Here is a 16,795-nt window from a genome sequence, read left to right as displayed (position 1 = left end):
ACATTCTCCATTTGACTCTGTGGGCTTCCTCCGAGTTCTCCAGTTTCCTTACGTAAGCCCAAGACACATTGGTTGGTGTGTTAACTGGCCATTTTAAATTGTCCATTTCATGGAGGGGTCCGATCGAATATAGGTGCAGTAGGGTGATGTTCTGGCCCCTCCTCCTGGCTCTCCCCCATCTGCCCACATATAACCGTGGTTTCCCGCCTAAACCCAGAACCTTTCTGAAGACTACTGTTGAACCCTACCCTTAGATATGAGCTAATAAAAGTGTTTGTTCTCCTTCCAGTCTTGAGAGCTTTTATTCACACTACAATGGGGGAACATAATAGATGGGGATTAATCACCATATGCTTTGGTGGTTACCGGTAATCCCCCCTGATGATGTGGTGATGTATGTCTTCTGGTTACCTGATTGGGTCACCTTCTCCCTTACTAAATGCATCATCTGTGGAAAGAGAAACAAGGATTAAATTTCCATTCATTGACTTTTCATCAGAATTGGGAAATAAATTGGAAACTGAATTTGTTTTTAATTGGATAAAAAAGATGGATGGTGGAATGTCGATGATAGACAGGAAACCAATAAAATACTGTGATGCAAATGGTCGTGCTCCTGTTGAAAAAAGGGCACTGATGGTTTGATAACTGCAAATGATCTATATAAAAGAGATGTGGGCAGAAAAGGTTAAATAAAACAGAGGAAATAAAAGAAAATGCAATGCTAGAACTGTGAGATTCATTTGCTGGGAATCTGAAATACAAACAAGTGATGGAAATAAATTTCAGGTAGCATCTGTGGAGAGAGAAAAACTGTTAATATTACAGAATGATTTCTTTTCATCACAACTGGTCAGTTCTAATAGAAAAAATAAAAGGCCAGTTGGCAGCACGGTTGGCATAACGGTTAGCACAATAGCTTTACAGCATCAGTGATTGGGACCAGGGTTCGAATCCCTCGGTGTCTGAAAGGAATTTGTACATTCTCCCCATGTCTGTGAGTGTTTTTCACGAGGACTCTGATTTCCTTCCATCTTTCAGAACCTACCGGGGTGTAGTTTTATCCAGCATGTGTATTGTGACTGTGATGAGTTAATATTTCACTGAAGGCTGCAGATTGTAAGATCTATTCCCAGATGTTTTCTGTAGTGTCTCACATTCTTGTTTAGTGTTGGATGCCAGAGTTTACATTTATCCTACTGGAGACCTCAGATACCCATGGCCATGGTAAAAGGATTGAATATTTTACATGTGAGCATTTGTATTTTCATTTCACAAATCTAGAACATCTGCAGGATTAACATCAACTGCAATTACAGTCAATTTCTACATTATCCGGTCTGTGACAGCCAATTTTAGCCTATTTCTGTTTGACTGGCTTTGTCCTGAATTTCCCAATAATTGGCCCATCTTTTCCAATGAGTGAAAAAAAGTGTTGTATCAATATATCCAGTAATAACACAAAATGCTGGAGAATCTCTTACAAAAGTGGAACCTTACAACACAACCTTTATGTAGCAAAGGTAAAGATACATAACTGATGATTTGAGCTTGAGCCCTTCATCAAAGTGGAGCTTGAGCCCTTCAGACTTTGATGAAGGGCTCAAGTGCGAAATATCAGTTTTGTATCTTTACCTTGGCTACACTGTTTGACCTGCTGAGCTTCTCCGGCATTTTGTGTTTTTACTTCTACCATGGTGTCTACGGATTTTTGTGATTTACTTGTGTCAATATGTTCGTTCACATATATCACTGATGATGTTCATTTTAGCATGCGATTAGGTACTTAAAACTTCCCCATTAAATCCCTTGCTGCCACAGCCTTGCAATTCATCCGACTACTTGTGTCGTTCCAATACTTTTCCACTTGATGGCAACCTTACAACACAAACAGAAGAGGATTTGCACATTTCTGATTCGTCCAAATCTGGAACAGAGCACACAGAGGGCAGAAGACTTTGTAAATATTTGACAGCACTTGACAATTGTATTTTTAGAATTGAATTAACCTCAATGAGTTGACTTATCATCCAGCATGGATGTACAGTGGCAGATGTGTTCCTCTTTTTAAAGGAAACACGAATGTGAAATCATTGTATTTTGTGCCATCTTTTTGTGCTTTTCTTCAGCTCAGGATAATGCTGAGGATTGGAAGATTTAAAGATTTTATAAACAGATTAATTTCTGGATTTTGCATGGTTCGACTTATTATGCTGCAATTTTGCCTTGAAATTGCAGCTGCTTGGCATGCGAATAAGGGGTGTTGACCTGACTGGTCTTGCCAGCTGCTATTTTCATTTCTTGTGCTAAGTCCACACGACCAACCATCAGCATTTCCCGAACTACCGGCGCTGGTCAGGCCACTGCAGGGGTTAATGGGTAGCAAACAGCATGCCGTGGATGAATCCATCCCCTTCCAGCTGGAGAGTGATACCTCCAACTTCGTGCTGGCTGCCAGACTCAACCAGGCAGGCAGGCCAGTAGCATTTTTTTCCTCGTCGGGGTCTCTTGGCTGGGCCGGATCCAGGTACAGGACCTTTATGGCCAGGGCAAAAGGGGGAGACTTAGGGGATGGGCGGCCCAGCCTCGTATGTACAGTAGCCGATAGGGACTATACAGTGGAGGAAAACATATCAGTGCATAGCACGGGCAGGATTTACAGGGGCTTTAATGTAAATATAATTGTATAGCCCCAGACTGACCAATCCAACTCGACAACGTTCCAATTTAGCCTCCTGTCAGTGGGTGACTCACCTTGTGGGGGGGTGGAGCTGCTCGCTGCATGCTGGGAAATGCAGTCCCCGGCGTAATTCGCCCCGAGCGCCCGGCGTGCGGGCTGGTTTGTGCGCGTGCGCTGACGGCGAGCGTGGCCGGATCGGCCGTGAGAGTGAGTGCCCGGGGGCGGCATGGTGACGGGTTCGTGTGCTGCTTTGGGTGGGGGTGGGTGTTGCGGGGCCAGTGGTGCCCTGCAGCCACACTGCGTCCATCTTTTTTTGGTGGTGGTGGTGGGGGGGGGGGGTGTGAAGAAAAAAGAAGGAGCCTGCTGGAGGGTCGCCTTGGCTTTGAAAGTTTTGTCCCATCATGAAAGCACGAGGGTTGGACGAGTTTCTCAGGTGCCGAGGCGACAACGTGGAGAGTTGAGGGCCTCTATATAGGTGCAGGGACTCGCTCCGTGGGCAGCCTCACAACTTGTAGCTCAGGACTGCAAACACCATTGTCCTTTCGTACGTGGAATGATGGAGACGGATCCATTTATAATCAGGGTGAAGTAAAACATAGCTTGCAACTGTCAAGCTCAGTGACTCAATCCCTAGTTAATGCCAAATCATTATTTAGACCAGCAGCCAGTGATTAGAAGAGCTAAAGTCAGCCAAACGCCTAGTTCAGTAACCACACCTATAAATATTCATGGGATTTGGTTAAAAAAAAGTGGTTCCACAATCACTTTTGAGCTATGGACATTGTGATTACCATTGGAAAAAAATTTACTATTACATTTTCTACTTGCCCTAAAGCACACATGTCAAACTCTGGCCCGCGGGCCAAATTTGGCCCGCGATATAATTATATTTGGCCTGCAAGATCATTTCAAAAAAGTATTAGAGGTGGCCCGCTGGCCGCCGCGCCAGTATAGCGCATGCACAGTAATACAACAAATCCCAGAATGCATTGGCGTCAGCCCGCTAATCGCCCCCACCTCCTCTGTTTACGTTGCAGGGTCTCACCGTGGACTCTGGTTTTGGGGCCTGGCTGGTGTCAGGGGAAGCCAAGGCCGCTTCCCAGTGCCCAGAACCAGAGGCCTCGGGCCTGACCTCGCCAGAACCGTTGCCCACTCCCCCTCCCTGCCGCAGGCCGGCCCGCGATTCACGGTGACGGGGCCGCTGATCCGCCGAGATGCCGCCCTGCAGCGAGAGCCGATGCCCCCGCACTGTCGTTGTCCAACCCGATCGCCCGCAAACCCCCGCCCTCCCGCACACAGGCCTGAGTAAGGATTATGAACTTTAATCTCAGGATAAAACGATCTTCCAATAGTTTCATGTCACAGTGATAAATATATTCCTGGTTAAAAATGGTCCTGCACCTGGATACAAGCTCATTAGGCATAAAACTTGAAAAGTGTGTAAATCCAAGGATATCTGTACCAATGGAAAAAGGGCATGGCAAATAACCCTGCTAGAGTTCATGCCCACAATCAGTCACCCATTTGATTGTTTCAGGAATCATGTTATTCTCCCACATTCTCAATAGCCCTCAGATTTTACTATTCGACAGCACACTAGCAACATTTGACAAATCCTCTATAGAGAAATATTATTTATTGAATATTTTATTTCTCATTTGTTAATGCTTCTGGAAAGTTTATCCAAAACTATTATTAAACATTTATTTTAATAAGAAAAAGTTTAACATTACATATGTTGAAAGAAGAGAAAACATGCAGATGTTGTTGAAAATTTTCAATAAATATTTAGTTCGGCCCTCGACTTAGTCCAAGTTTTTAATTTTGGCCCTCCGTGAATTTGAGTTTGACACCCCTGCCCTAAAGAGTGCGAATCTATCGCTGGTTATGAACTGCAAGAGTATGTATGCTCCTTGTCATAATGTTGTTGGGTGGGGACTTGGATCCAATAACGATGAAATAAATGAAATGCAATTAAGTCAGAATAACGTATGATCTGGAAGTTGATGCATTTTCTTGTGTGCCCAAGATTTCAGGGGCTGTGGTGGTGCAATCCACGATATTGTTTACTGTACGGGGACGATTAGAAACGTCAGATAAATGGCACCATTGCCACCTCTTGCCAAATGGTGCAGGTACCGGAAAATATCAAAGCACCTTCACTTGCATGTATGGTAATCTTTCAATGTGTCATCGTTGCTGTGCTTTCAAACTGCTGTGTAAAGTGGGGTTAACCAGGGCCCGGTTAGCGTCCTAGTGACGCGGCAGTTAGAAAGGGTCCGACCTGGTCAACCCCGTCGGAATCCATCCTGGTCCCTGATCTACCTCGGAGGTAGTCAGGAAACCTAGTTAAACATTACCATGGGCGATTTGAACAGGAAAATGGCTGATCTTCTTATTCCAGTGACATCAGCGCTTGTGTGCATACCTCACTGGTCAGCCAGCGTCTGAACATTCGGCAGTACTTCCGGTGTGTCTGGGACGTGTCATTGCAGGTACACGATAGCCCTTAAATTGTCGGGTTGGCGATTTAATGGGTCCATCCCCCAGTCACTGGACCCAGGCCCTATGAGTGCTGCAATTTAAAAGGGGCTATTGTGTGTGGTTAATGCTATCTTGGGCTAGAATATTTGTTTATATTTTCAGTCAGTCATGGTGGGCTTTCTCACTGACTACAGTGGGGCTTCTGTTTTCACATGATGAGGAGGTGTCAGTTATGATTGCTGATTTTCACTATTCACAAAATAAATAATAGTATTTTCTTTGATACCAGTTTGAAAGTAGTTTTGTGTTTACTCATCGTCACTATCTACTGCCTGTGCAGTGGCTTAGTAGTTGAGTTAACAGCCCCTTGACCACTGGCATCCCAGTTAATTGGCAGTGCAATTTCCTGGGATAGGAAGCTCCTTGTGTCATTTCCATTGGGCCACCCTTAGCTGGGACACTGAGCACACTCCACCCCAGGGATCGGAGCATTCTACCTTCAACTGGAAATGGGTGACTTTTGGCTGTCACTTTTCCACTTGTTGTATCAGCAAATGCTTGGGATATGAGCAGGGGTAGAAGCAGCTAATCCCAAGTGTGTATTGACGTCGGCGTTCGGACAGTGTTCCTTTTCCACTGGACCCTGTCCCAGTAAATTCCCAGTTAATTCCTGGGACGTGGTGCTGTGGAAAAGGGGATAACAAGATTAGCAGCTGGACTCTCATCCCATTGATTCAGAAGGAGAATATAAAGTAAAATGAAGAAATGTGGAATTGGAAAAAAACATATTAGACTTGGTAACAGGCCATGAAACTAAGGTTGTAATAAAATTTAATCTGCTTCAGTAATGTCCCTTAGGCCAGGACATGCCATTCTGTCCCATGTGTAATTCTAGATCCAACAATATTGTTTACTGTAAAATGTCACATGCTGTGGCATCATGTCTTGTTTGAATATGGAAGAAAATTGTTAATAATTTGAAGATTTCAAATGGCATGGGGATCATTTATGACTCACTTTCTTATTTTATAATTTAATTATAGCTGAATTGTCTAATTTAAGTCTTTTCTATGTTCTTTTTTTTTCTCTGTTTTTATTTTAATGCTAATCATATATAGCATCTGGCCACGCTGTTAGGGAGGGGTACTGAGATTTTTCTTTTTGTTTTGTCTCGCCTTTTTAATTATTTTCCTTTCTTCTCTCCTTTTTATTATTAGTTTTTTAAAAAAATACCTGGACGACAAATTATGAATATTCTTTACAATTTGCATTTGTTTTTGATAATACTGATTGTTTTAAATTATGTGTTAATCTGATTCCACCTGCATTGAATTCGCCCATCGTTATTGAATGAAGATCTACCGGGACCATTGCCTGAAGAGGGCGCTTCAAAATCAGTGAACCGGTGGGGACTCGAAAGGCCAACAAGGCCTGTTTCCGCTCTGTAAATGGTTATATGGTTATATATGGTTACAGGGACAATTAGAAATGGCTAATAAATAGCATTATTGCCAGAGATATCCACCTCCTGCTAATGATTAAATAAAAAATGTGCAAGTACCACAAATATCAAAGCAACTTCTCTTTTGTATGTATGATGATCTATCAATGCAGCAACCAAATTCAAATTAGACCCAGCAACAAAACCTGCCAAGGGTTTCCATTTGCTTACTTTCACATGTCAGAGTTGCTACTTAATACTTTGAAGCTTAATGAACACTGACATTTTGCACTTGACAGTGAAGTTAACCTTGAACACAGGAGAACAATGGGTAAATATAAGAAACATGCTATAGGATTTGCTATTAAGTAGAATGTTAATAAAGGAGAATCCAAAGATATTTGAAGGGAACTTCCAGACTTTTGGATCTGAAGGATTAGACGGATGGCTGCTAATATTCCTGAACACCTGGGAGTGAGATGCTGGTAATTATTTCCTCCACAGTTTTCTCCTCCTCTCTTGAGGGCATTTACTTATTTCTGGTGTACTTGGGGAATGTTAGTTTTGGATTACCCAGAACACTCAGAGTTGTATTTCAAACCCTAGTTCAAGGATTTCTTCATACCTTTATGTAATATAAGCAAAGGAGGGAGTACTTAATTATTCTTTTCAACCAGTCTTCAGTTTTTGAGTCAATTACCGTGCTCTCCAAACCTGTTCAATGTCATCCAGCTGGGTGTAACTGTAGTCGGATGTTTCAGTTTGTATCTTCCCAGTTGTGATCAAAACGCCAGCAGGAATTGTTCCTCTTCAAATGCGCACACCAAGCGTCAGCCTTTGCACCTTCTATTTCCTCATACCTACTGTTTTGTTGCAACATTATCTGAAAGCAGTATCGATTTCAGCACTTCCGCTGACAGCACTAGATCTCCTTCCTCACCATCTTCCAAGCATTGATCATGGGTGAGCAGTTTTCTGAAACTTCATGTTGAGAAAACTAAAGCTATTTTCACATATTGATTTCCCTCTGCTTAGATACCATCTCTTCTCCCTTATGAAAATCTAAAACTGAACTAAACTGTTTTCAAGCTTGATGTCATGTTTGATCCTCAGACACATTTTGGGCCAGCTTGTCCATGCTGTCAATAGGTCATCCTGCTTCTACCTCAGTAACACCACCTCAACATCAGTAACATCAGCTCAACTGTTGCTGAAACCCTACCAATATTTTTCTCATCTCTGAACTTGAGTATTGTAATGAATTTCTAGTCTGTGTACCATGCTGCAGCCAGAACACTACTGCTTGTCTTAACTTGCACCAGATTACATTAATTTACACTGGACAGCAATTTTTTTCTTTCTGGAAAAATTACTGACTATACTAGACAACTTCAAGCTGGACATAACGATGCATTTTGGGCAGCATGTCCATGCTGTCAATAGACCATGCCCTACTTCTACCTCATGAAAGAAGTCAATGCGAATGCAGAAAATGCATTTTCAATTATATGTTGTACTTCATGGTTTTGTACACTTGGAGTAGACTTGAAATATGACAGGACATCACAAAAATAGGTTGTATCTGTAAAACAAAAGGTATGTGATAAGAAAATGTTAAGTTTTTTTTGTGATTAGCAACCCAGAGTCTGTAAAATACACCCAAAAGTGTTTAGGAATCAAAATGTCCACTGTCATCATCCTAAACTGACTGATCCATTTCAGATCCTGGATAAGCAATGCCATTTAAAAAAAAATCCTCAGTCTTATTTTTAAAGACCACCCTGCCTTCAGTTCACACTATTCAGAAATCCTTTTCCATATCTGTGTTCATCGAACTCTGGGTTCTTGGTTATGCATGAATGTAATTGCTCCGTTGTTGATGACAATGCCTCAACTGTCTAAATCTATGTTCCAGAATTCCTGTTCTCTCGCTACTGCTCTTTCTCTTGGGTTATTGCTTAAAAACTAAGATTTTGATCATCTGCTTGAGTACCTTGTGGTCTTCTGACAGATGTCACTTTCAAACACATTTGGATACATCTCGTTTATGTTAAAGGTGCTATGAAATACAGTTGTTGCAGAATGAATTCTGCATTGGAGAGCATCCATAATTCTGACATTGTGTTCGAGAAACATTAACTGATTAAGTAATTGAAGATGTCTGGGCATTATACACTGCCCTGGAGAACTTTAACAACAATGTCTTTTGACTGAGGTGTTTTGTCCCTAGTGGCCACACTTTCAAATTAGATCAATGTTTGAGGTGGACCATGGAGGCGAGGTGCTGAGAAATGGAAATGTGGTCATCCATGGAGTTATTTATGACAAAAAGGTGAATTGTTACTTTAGATGGTATAGTCTAAGACTAACCAAAAAAACTTAAAAAGGGAGAAGTGGGCATTGAATTTGCTGGAGAACTGCTTTCTGCTCTGGCCACCAAGGTACTGGAAGGATGTGATCGTGCTGGAGAGGGTACATTTGAGATCAACCAGGATGTTCTTTTAAGGTGGAACTGTTCAGTTATGAAGAGAGATGGCAGAAGCTGTGTCTGTTCTTGCTTCAGCAGAGGAGTTTAGGGGGGGGGGGGAATAACTGAGGCAATTAAATTATGAGTGGTATAGATAGGAGAGGCTGCAGGAATTTTTTTCTCCATATCAGAGGTATATAGATCTAGAGGACAGAGTTTTGGATAATGGGAAGAGATTTAGGCAGGGATACAAAAAAGCTCTTCATCTGGAGAGGACATACTTAAAATGATTGAGTGAGCAGTTAAAGTTGGGTCATTGACAGCATTTTATAAGCAGAGTCTTGATAAACACTTGAATTGCTTTGCTCAAGCATAGAAACAATGGATCCCAAGTGCTGGGTGATGAATCTCAGTTTGAATGAATTAGTCTGAATCGCCTCTTTTTGTGCTAGGATTTAGGTGCTGAGGGAATTGAACTCAGTGGCGAGGGTTGAATCTGTAAGTCCATTCTGCTTCACTGCAAACTTCCTAAACAAAACATGCCTGCTGTCACATTTGCAGAATTAAAAGCATTGTTACACAACAATGTTTATACTAATCTTGTCAGTAGGTTCACTTCCAGTCTGCACATTGCTAAAATACTATCACTTTGGAAAGTACTGAATCGGTTATTAAATCTGTCAAATTCTTGTCCTTCCTTCAGTTTAAAAAAAAATCTCCAATGCAAATTGCATGATAGTTTTATCTTTTCCTAATGCTGTTTCAAATATATAAGTCTTGCATAAATCAAATCATTTTACAATGGTTGTTTCATGAGGTTTCCTATATCTATTTTCTTCACCCCATCCATCTGGCACATTTCAACTTGTCGAAGAAGTCGAGTGGAATAAAGGAATGGCTCTAATTTTGTCTTGGAGTCCAGGTGACAAGAGGAGCATCTTACTTGTGGTCTATCATTTTCTTTATTCTTATGCTGCCCACCACACTGAACTCCATATTAATTTAAATTTAGCTGGAGATTTCATCTGAATGAATAAATGACTGGAACCTCTTTTTTTGTGAGTGGAAGTATTCACAGATTGTATATTTTTATCAAAATCTTGTGGAACATTTCCGGACCTAAGCTTGTATTTATTAGGAATTTGAATGCAACAAAAATAAACTTTAAATTTAGTCTCATCTGAGTCAAAGCTTAAACTGACAGCATACACAAACTAGGTTCTTGCAGGACAGTGATTTTCATTTACTCTTCAGTTTTAAACTTCCTTTCTTAAACAGATTATTTTTGAGGTAATTTTTTTAATTAAACAATCCTAGCATGAATAGCTTGATTGTTTTATATTTTCCCAATGCTGTTTCGAAGAGACTTTGTGGTGCAACATGTAAGGTAAAACATCATGAGATGGGAATGTGTAGGGAGTTACCCTGTACAGGGCAGTAACAAGAAGGGGAGGTGTCCTTGTACTCCTGTTAGGTAAAACATCATGAGATGGGACCGGAGAAGGAGTCACCCAGTACTAAGGAGTAACAGAATGCATCCTTGTACTTACAAGATAAGAGAGACATTGATGGATTGAGAGGCAGGAAGCTAGCAGGGAAAGGATAGCAACAGTTTTAGTCATTGGACAAGTAATGATATGATGATGTTCTAAGCATGTATCCAAGGGTATAAAAAATCACCATTTTGCTGATAACGGCAGAATGCATTCTCCGACTAACTTTGTTAGTCGCAAGTGTTACAATCCGGTAATAAAGAACAAAGAACCCTGATTTCGACTCAGCCTGGTGTTTGTCTCACTCATTCATGAACAAAGCAGACCTAACAAACAACAGTTGTCCAGTACGTTACTTACCTTGTCATTCTTAATACGTGAGACTGGAAATATCCAACCTCAATCACCTGGCATCACAGACAGCCTGCAAACACTTTCCAACAGAGTCTGTAAACGATGATCGGGAGCAGGAATGCGGTCTGCTTTCTTTTTTACATCTCTCCAGCCCATATCCAGTTAAGTCTATTATATTACCCCAAAAAGGTCATCTGACTCGAGGCAGAAGACTATCTTTTGGTCAGTGGATGTTTGTAAGTGGACCAATTAATTGTTCTGATATGGAATCAATATCTGTTGATCACATTTGTTTGGGGGCAAAAATTGGTGGAATGTAGTTGGGGGGGAAGGGGAGAGAATGTTTTCATGAGATTCTGAGCTGTGGATAGAAAAGCTTTTGAGTGCACTATCTTTAAAAAAAAATCTAAAAATGAGGCATTATAAATGTTTGATCTCTACATAATTTAAAACTCCTTTTCTAAAGTTCCAATTTAGGCATTTATTTTAAGTGTATGCATTTTGTTGGATTGAATTCAACTGCTTCTATTTAAAGCAGTCCAAGCAATGAACTTGTGTTTATGTGGTTTCAAGTCTTGTAATTTAGGACAGTGGAGGACCTTGTTCTTTATATTGGTCAGTTCACTTCCTTTGGACCAAGTAGTGTGTGTATATATAAGCCTTGCTATTTGCACCAGTTTAGTTAACTTGCTCTTCTGTTCGTTGGATTGAGTTGGTTATAGATTGAAAAATTTCAGTGCTGCACATTGGAATCCGATCTCTTCTCTCCACTCATTTAAATTCTGTAAGTACCTGAAAAATTTACACTTTTATTGGGTATTATGTCTTTGAAGAACACTAGACTTGAGGATTTCAATAGCTAGTGCTTTTCCAACCCCATGGATTATCCCCAACTCCCCCTCGAGCAGATCTTGCATTTCTTCTTGCAGCGCGTTCATGTTGTATATTTGTTGATTTTTATTCAACTCTCTGCAATTTCACTTCATGATTATGAATAGGTTGTAATGGTATCTGAAACCTAGTGGGAATTGAATATATGGATAATCAGGTATGGCAAAGTTACCTGATGAAGAGCTCAGGCCCAAAAATGCTGATTACTCTTTCGATTCTACGAACACTACATACATAATCTGCTGAGTTTTTCCAGCGTATTTGTGTATTGCATTCAACCCAACATCTGCAGACTTTCTGGTTTAATCTCAAAACATAGTGGTCTTATTTAAGGATGGGAGAAGGAATGAAGTAACAAATGGCCTTGAAGGTGATTTTGATTTCTATGCAAGAATTTCAAGACCTGATGCCTTCATTGTAGTGGACTTCAATCAGGCCAACCTGAAGAAGACGCTAACAAACTACCATCAACGTGTCACATGTGAGACCAGAGGAGCCAACATACTCAATTGATGCTAAACCACCATGAAGAATATCTACTGAGCCACACCATGACTGCACTTCAGTAAGTCTGATCACCTGGCTGTACTTTTACTCCCAGATTACAAGCAGAGACCTGAAGACCACATCACCCGTCATGAAGAGGGCAAATGTATGGTTGAGGGAGGTGGAGGAACGTCTGCAGGACAGCTTTGAGACAGTGGACTGGGCCATATTCAAGAACTCATCCTTAGACTTGAATGAATTTGCAACATGTGTCCCTGACTTCTTAAGACCTGCGTGGACGAGTATGTGCCCATGTGCACATATCGGGGGTTCCCCAATCAGAAGCCCTGGAAGAATCAGAGGATTCATTACCCTTAATCCCTCATGTAGCCGGAACTGCTCTGTGTTTCCCTGGCACTGACACTGGTAGAGTAGATCCAGCTGCGTGGGAGATTATGGGTGACCAAGATGGCCATTGCTCCCGCTTTGTGTCATCACTGCGAGCTGCCAGGGTTAGTCTGTGTTAATAATCCCAATTAAATTTAAGGTTAGTGTATTTTTTTAGCAAATTATATCCTTTAATCGGTGTTATTAATGTAGACTATCAGTGGAATCTGATAGCCACTGCACAAAGATGAAAGTGAAAATGTTTCTCATAATTCAAAGTACATAATCAAGGGGGCCCTTGAAATTACAGGGCCCATGGCTTTGCTACTCTCACTACTACATTAATTCAGCCCTGAAGTCCAGGTAAGACCTGCAGAAGGTTATCTCTGAAACAAAATGGCAATTCCGGAGGAAGCTTGAGACAGAGACAGATGCACGTCAGTTATGGCTGGGAGTGCAGGCCATTACAGCCTACAAAGTGAGGGCAAATGCCATAGATGGCGATGATGCTTCACTATCCAATTAGCTGAACATCTTCTATGCCTGCTTGAGAATTCATAACTCAGCAGAGTTGAGAATCCCTGGAAAGGCTGAGTATCCTATGATATCTGTCTCTGACGCCGACATCAGAAAATCAAGAAGGTGAACCCTTGCGAAATGTCAGGCCCTGATGACTTACCTGGCAGGGTACTGAAAATCTGTGCCAACCAACTAGCTGGAGTGTTCACAGACATTTTCATTATCCCACCTGCTTCAAAAGGGCATCAATGATCCCGGTGCCCAAGATGAGTAGTGTGAGCTGCCTCAACAACTATCGCCCAGTAGCACTAACTACTGTGATGAAATGCTTTGAGAGGTTGGTCATGGCCAGAATTAACACATAACTAAGCAGAAATCTGGACCCACTGAATTTGCCCATCTTCACAATTGCTCCATAGCAGACGTAACATGACTGGCTCTCCACTCAACTCGAAATGACCTCAAACAGCAAATTCATCGAATATAGCTCAGCCTTCAACACCATAATTCCCTCAGTGCTGGTGAAGAAGCTCCCAACCCTGGGCCTCTGCATGGCCCTCTGCAACTGGATCCTTGACTTCCTCATAGGAAGACCATAGTCAGTAATGAATTGAAAACAACATCTCATCCTCACTGACCATCAAACAGGTGCACCTCAAGGATGCATGCTTAGCACCCGTGACTATGCGGCCAGGCAAAATTTCAATTCTACCTCCAATTTTGCTGATGACATTACAGTTGTTGGTAGAATCACAAATGGCAAAGAGGAAGTGAACAGGAGGGAGATCGATTAGCTCATTGAGTGGTGCCACAATCTTGCACTCAACATTAGCAAAACCTTGGAGATAATTGTGGACTTCAGGAGAATATGATCCAATCCTCATCGAGGACTCAATAGTGGAGGGGGTCAAGAACTTCAAATTCCTTGGTGTCAACATCTCCAAGGATCTTTCCTGGCACCTCCATGTAGATGCAATCATGAAGAAGGCTCGCCAGTGGTTATATTTTGTCAGGTATTTGAGGAGATTCTTATGTCACTGATGACTCTTGAAAACTTCAACAGGTGTACCGTGGAGAGCATTCTGGCTGGTTGCATCACTTACTGATATGGAGGTGCCAATGCTCAAGACAAAATAAAATTCCAGAGGGTTGTTAACTTGGTCTGCGACATCACGGGCACCAGCCTTCACTCCATCGAGGACGTTACAAGAAAGCAGCCTCTATCCTCAAGGACCCTCACCACCCAGACTACCATTGGGTGGAAAAATGCACATGAGTCAAGATGAGCACTTAACAGCACAAGGACAGTTTCTTCCCTACTGGTATCCTGAATGGTCAATGAAACCAAGACAACCTTATTTTGACTTTTTGTGCATTTATTTTGTAAGGTGGTTTATAGGAATGCACTGTGATACTGCTGCAAAGAAAACCCAACAAATTTTGTGTCTTGTTTATGACAGCAAATTCTGATTCTGAATAGTTCACTTAATTTTACAAAGTTAGATAATTATGGAAAGAAAAGGCTTATAGGCATCATCATGAATGAAAGATTGGCAAGGCTGGAAAAAGTAAAAAAAAGATACTGCCTTTGGCTGTAAGAGCCTTGAGATGGTTTAGGAAATACTAAGGGGAAGAGAGAATGGTCTTGTTTTGGAATCCTCAGGAAAAGAGTTAGCATACAGATGTTAAAGGTAGGTGATTGGAGATCAGCACAGATTCTTGTGGACCAAAGGACTGCTTTCTGTGCTCTATCTCCTTTACTCTGGATTATGATCTGGCCTGATTTCAGGATATTGAGCCACCCTTTTTACACAGAGATCACACTTAATTGGCATGTGAACAAGCTGTCTTTAAAGCCAAGAAAAGCCGGGTCAGTGCAACCTTTTACCTAGTATCCGGCATCCCGAGCAAGAGGAGGTGGAACCTGCACTGCAGCATTTCAGCGTTGGCATCCTGTGTGATGTATTATGTGCACTCTGGGCAATGACCTCGTTGTGATTTTGTTGCTGTTGTTTCAAGTTTGAGTCGTACGTCTTCAACATCATCAATGCGTCACAGCCTTTGACCATCCTGGACCTGGGAAGGCGGGTACTACCTACCTCAGCGGGTAAAATATAGATGGGATGAAAGTGATCCCCTCCCCCCCATCCCACGTTCGTTACATTTACACAGGCAAGTGAAGTGGTTGATTTTAACAGCTGTGTAAAAGGGGTTAACTAACTACCAATTCTCAATGTTGCAAAGGGAAATAATTCTATCTGTTCACTTTACAATAGGCTGCATTCTTTAACGTAATCAATTATTGAACACAAGAAATCTGCTAATTTTGTTACCCCAATATTTGTAGGAGGGATGAGGCAAGTTGCAGGCAAATGCAAATAATCAAAAAGGCAACTGATTTGTGCCAATCCTCCTCCAGGATAGTATCTTTCCACCTGTAATAATGATGTGAAATTGTTATTATTAAATTAAACTTGCCACAAAAGTTTCGTTCTGGTCTCAACGTCGTTTTAATTATGCAATATGTGTCGACATTTCCTGATCGGCATCACTGCCATTGAAAATGAACTGTTACGAGTATGGGAATTCATTCCTTACTTTAATGCTGCTTGATAGATTTCAAATGTACAATAAATCCAGATTTTTTTCCTTTACGTTTATTTTCTTTCTGAAGCCCATGGATGTTCAATTCATCCACTTAAATTTACACTGCTTCCACTGTAGAATGAATGGAGGAACCTGATGGGTTAAGCAGTAGGAGGAAAAGAACGTGATCAGCATCTCACTCAAATTGGCGACCATTCTTTTTCTCCCACTGAAGCTGGTTAACCTGCTGAATCCCTCAGCTGATTGTGTTTAATAATCAAACCTTGCAACCTCTATCATATTTGTCTAATTTTGAGAAACTTCTCTGGCATGATATGTATGGAATTATACTAGCTCTCATTTCTAATAATTGAACCTTTACCTTTTAATGACTGGGATCTTCTGTTTTAGATTTGACTGTCCACTGAAGATGGATGACAATATTCAAGTTATCCTCAACGCTGAAGTAAAGCAGGTAAATGCATACAAAAATACCGAACTTGACCATGTCAGATTTATGCTCTTGAGAGTCACAAATATTAGTGATGATGTGATCTGACTTGCATAAAACATCTCTTTGTGCATGTTTGTGTGTGTCTCTCTCTGTCTTTCTTAACCCCCCACCGGCCATTCTCCATCTCTCAATGGTTATTGTATTTAATCATTCTTGGCATGGGATATTTTGGTCTATACCTTTGGTGCAAAAAAAAATGTATACATCTCCTTAAAATGGATATTCCCAAAAATGTTTACTCAATTTTCCTTGGTGATCTTTCGCATTCTGTACCTTCCTGATCATTTGTGTCATACTTACTACACAGAATGACTAAATCTAAACTATATGTATAGTATCCTCTTAAGCTTAACCCATAACCACATGTTTCTGCAAATGGAAAAATGAGTTCAATTTATCTTTTATCCTTAATTTTCTCATGTCAGTTTACTTTTAATTATTTTAAATGCTTAAATTACATATTTTCAAAGTTATTTCCATATTGCAAAAAAGC

At 41.1% G+C, this 16,795-nt stretch overlaps 1 protein-coding gene across 2 annotated transcripts in view; it reads left to right on the top strand.

Moving 5' to 3' along the window:
* Window positions 1-2,797: 2,797 nt before the first annotated feature.
* LOC138743346 (cytosolic 5'-nucleotidase 1A) overlaps window positions 2,798-16,795 on the top strand; it is a 54,426-nt gene continuing 40,428 nt past the window's right edge. The window contains exons 1-2 of one of the 2 annotated variants that reach the window (XM_069898573.1): window positions 2,798-2,887; window positions 16,200-16,263. In XM_069898573.1, the coding sequence (XP_069754674.1) occupies window positions 16,219-16,263 (45 nt within the window). In that variant the 5' untranslated portion in view covers window positions 2,798-2,887; window positions 16,200-16,218. Of the gene's footprint in view, window positions 2,888-15,743; window positions 15,780-16,199; window positions 16,264-16,795 lie in introns of those variants that run through there. The other variant, XM_069898563.1, reaches the window with a different exon arrangement.

This window comes from Narcine bancroftii, chromosome 1, assembly GCF_036971445.1.
Source record: "Narcine bancroftii isolate sNarBan1 chromosome 1, sNarBan1.hap1, whole genome shotgun sequence".
In the NCBI taxonomy this organism is placed as follows: Eukaryota; Metazoa; Chordata; class Chondrichthyes; order Torpediniformes; family Narcinidae; genus Narcine; species Narcine bancroftii.
Note: the sequence above shows the minus strand (reverse complement) of the source record. Positions and strands in the feature narration are given on the sequence as shown.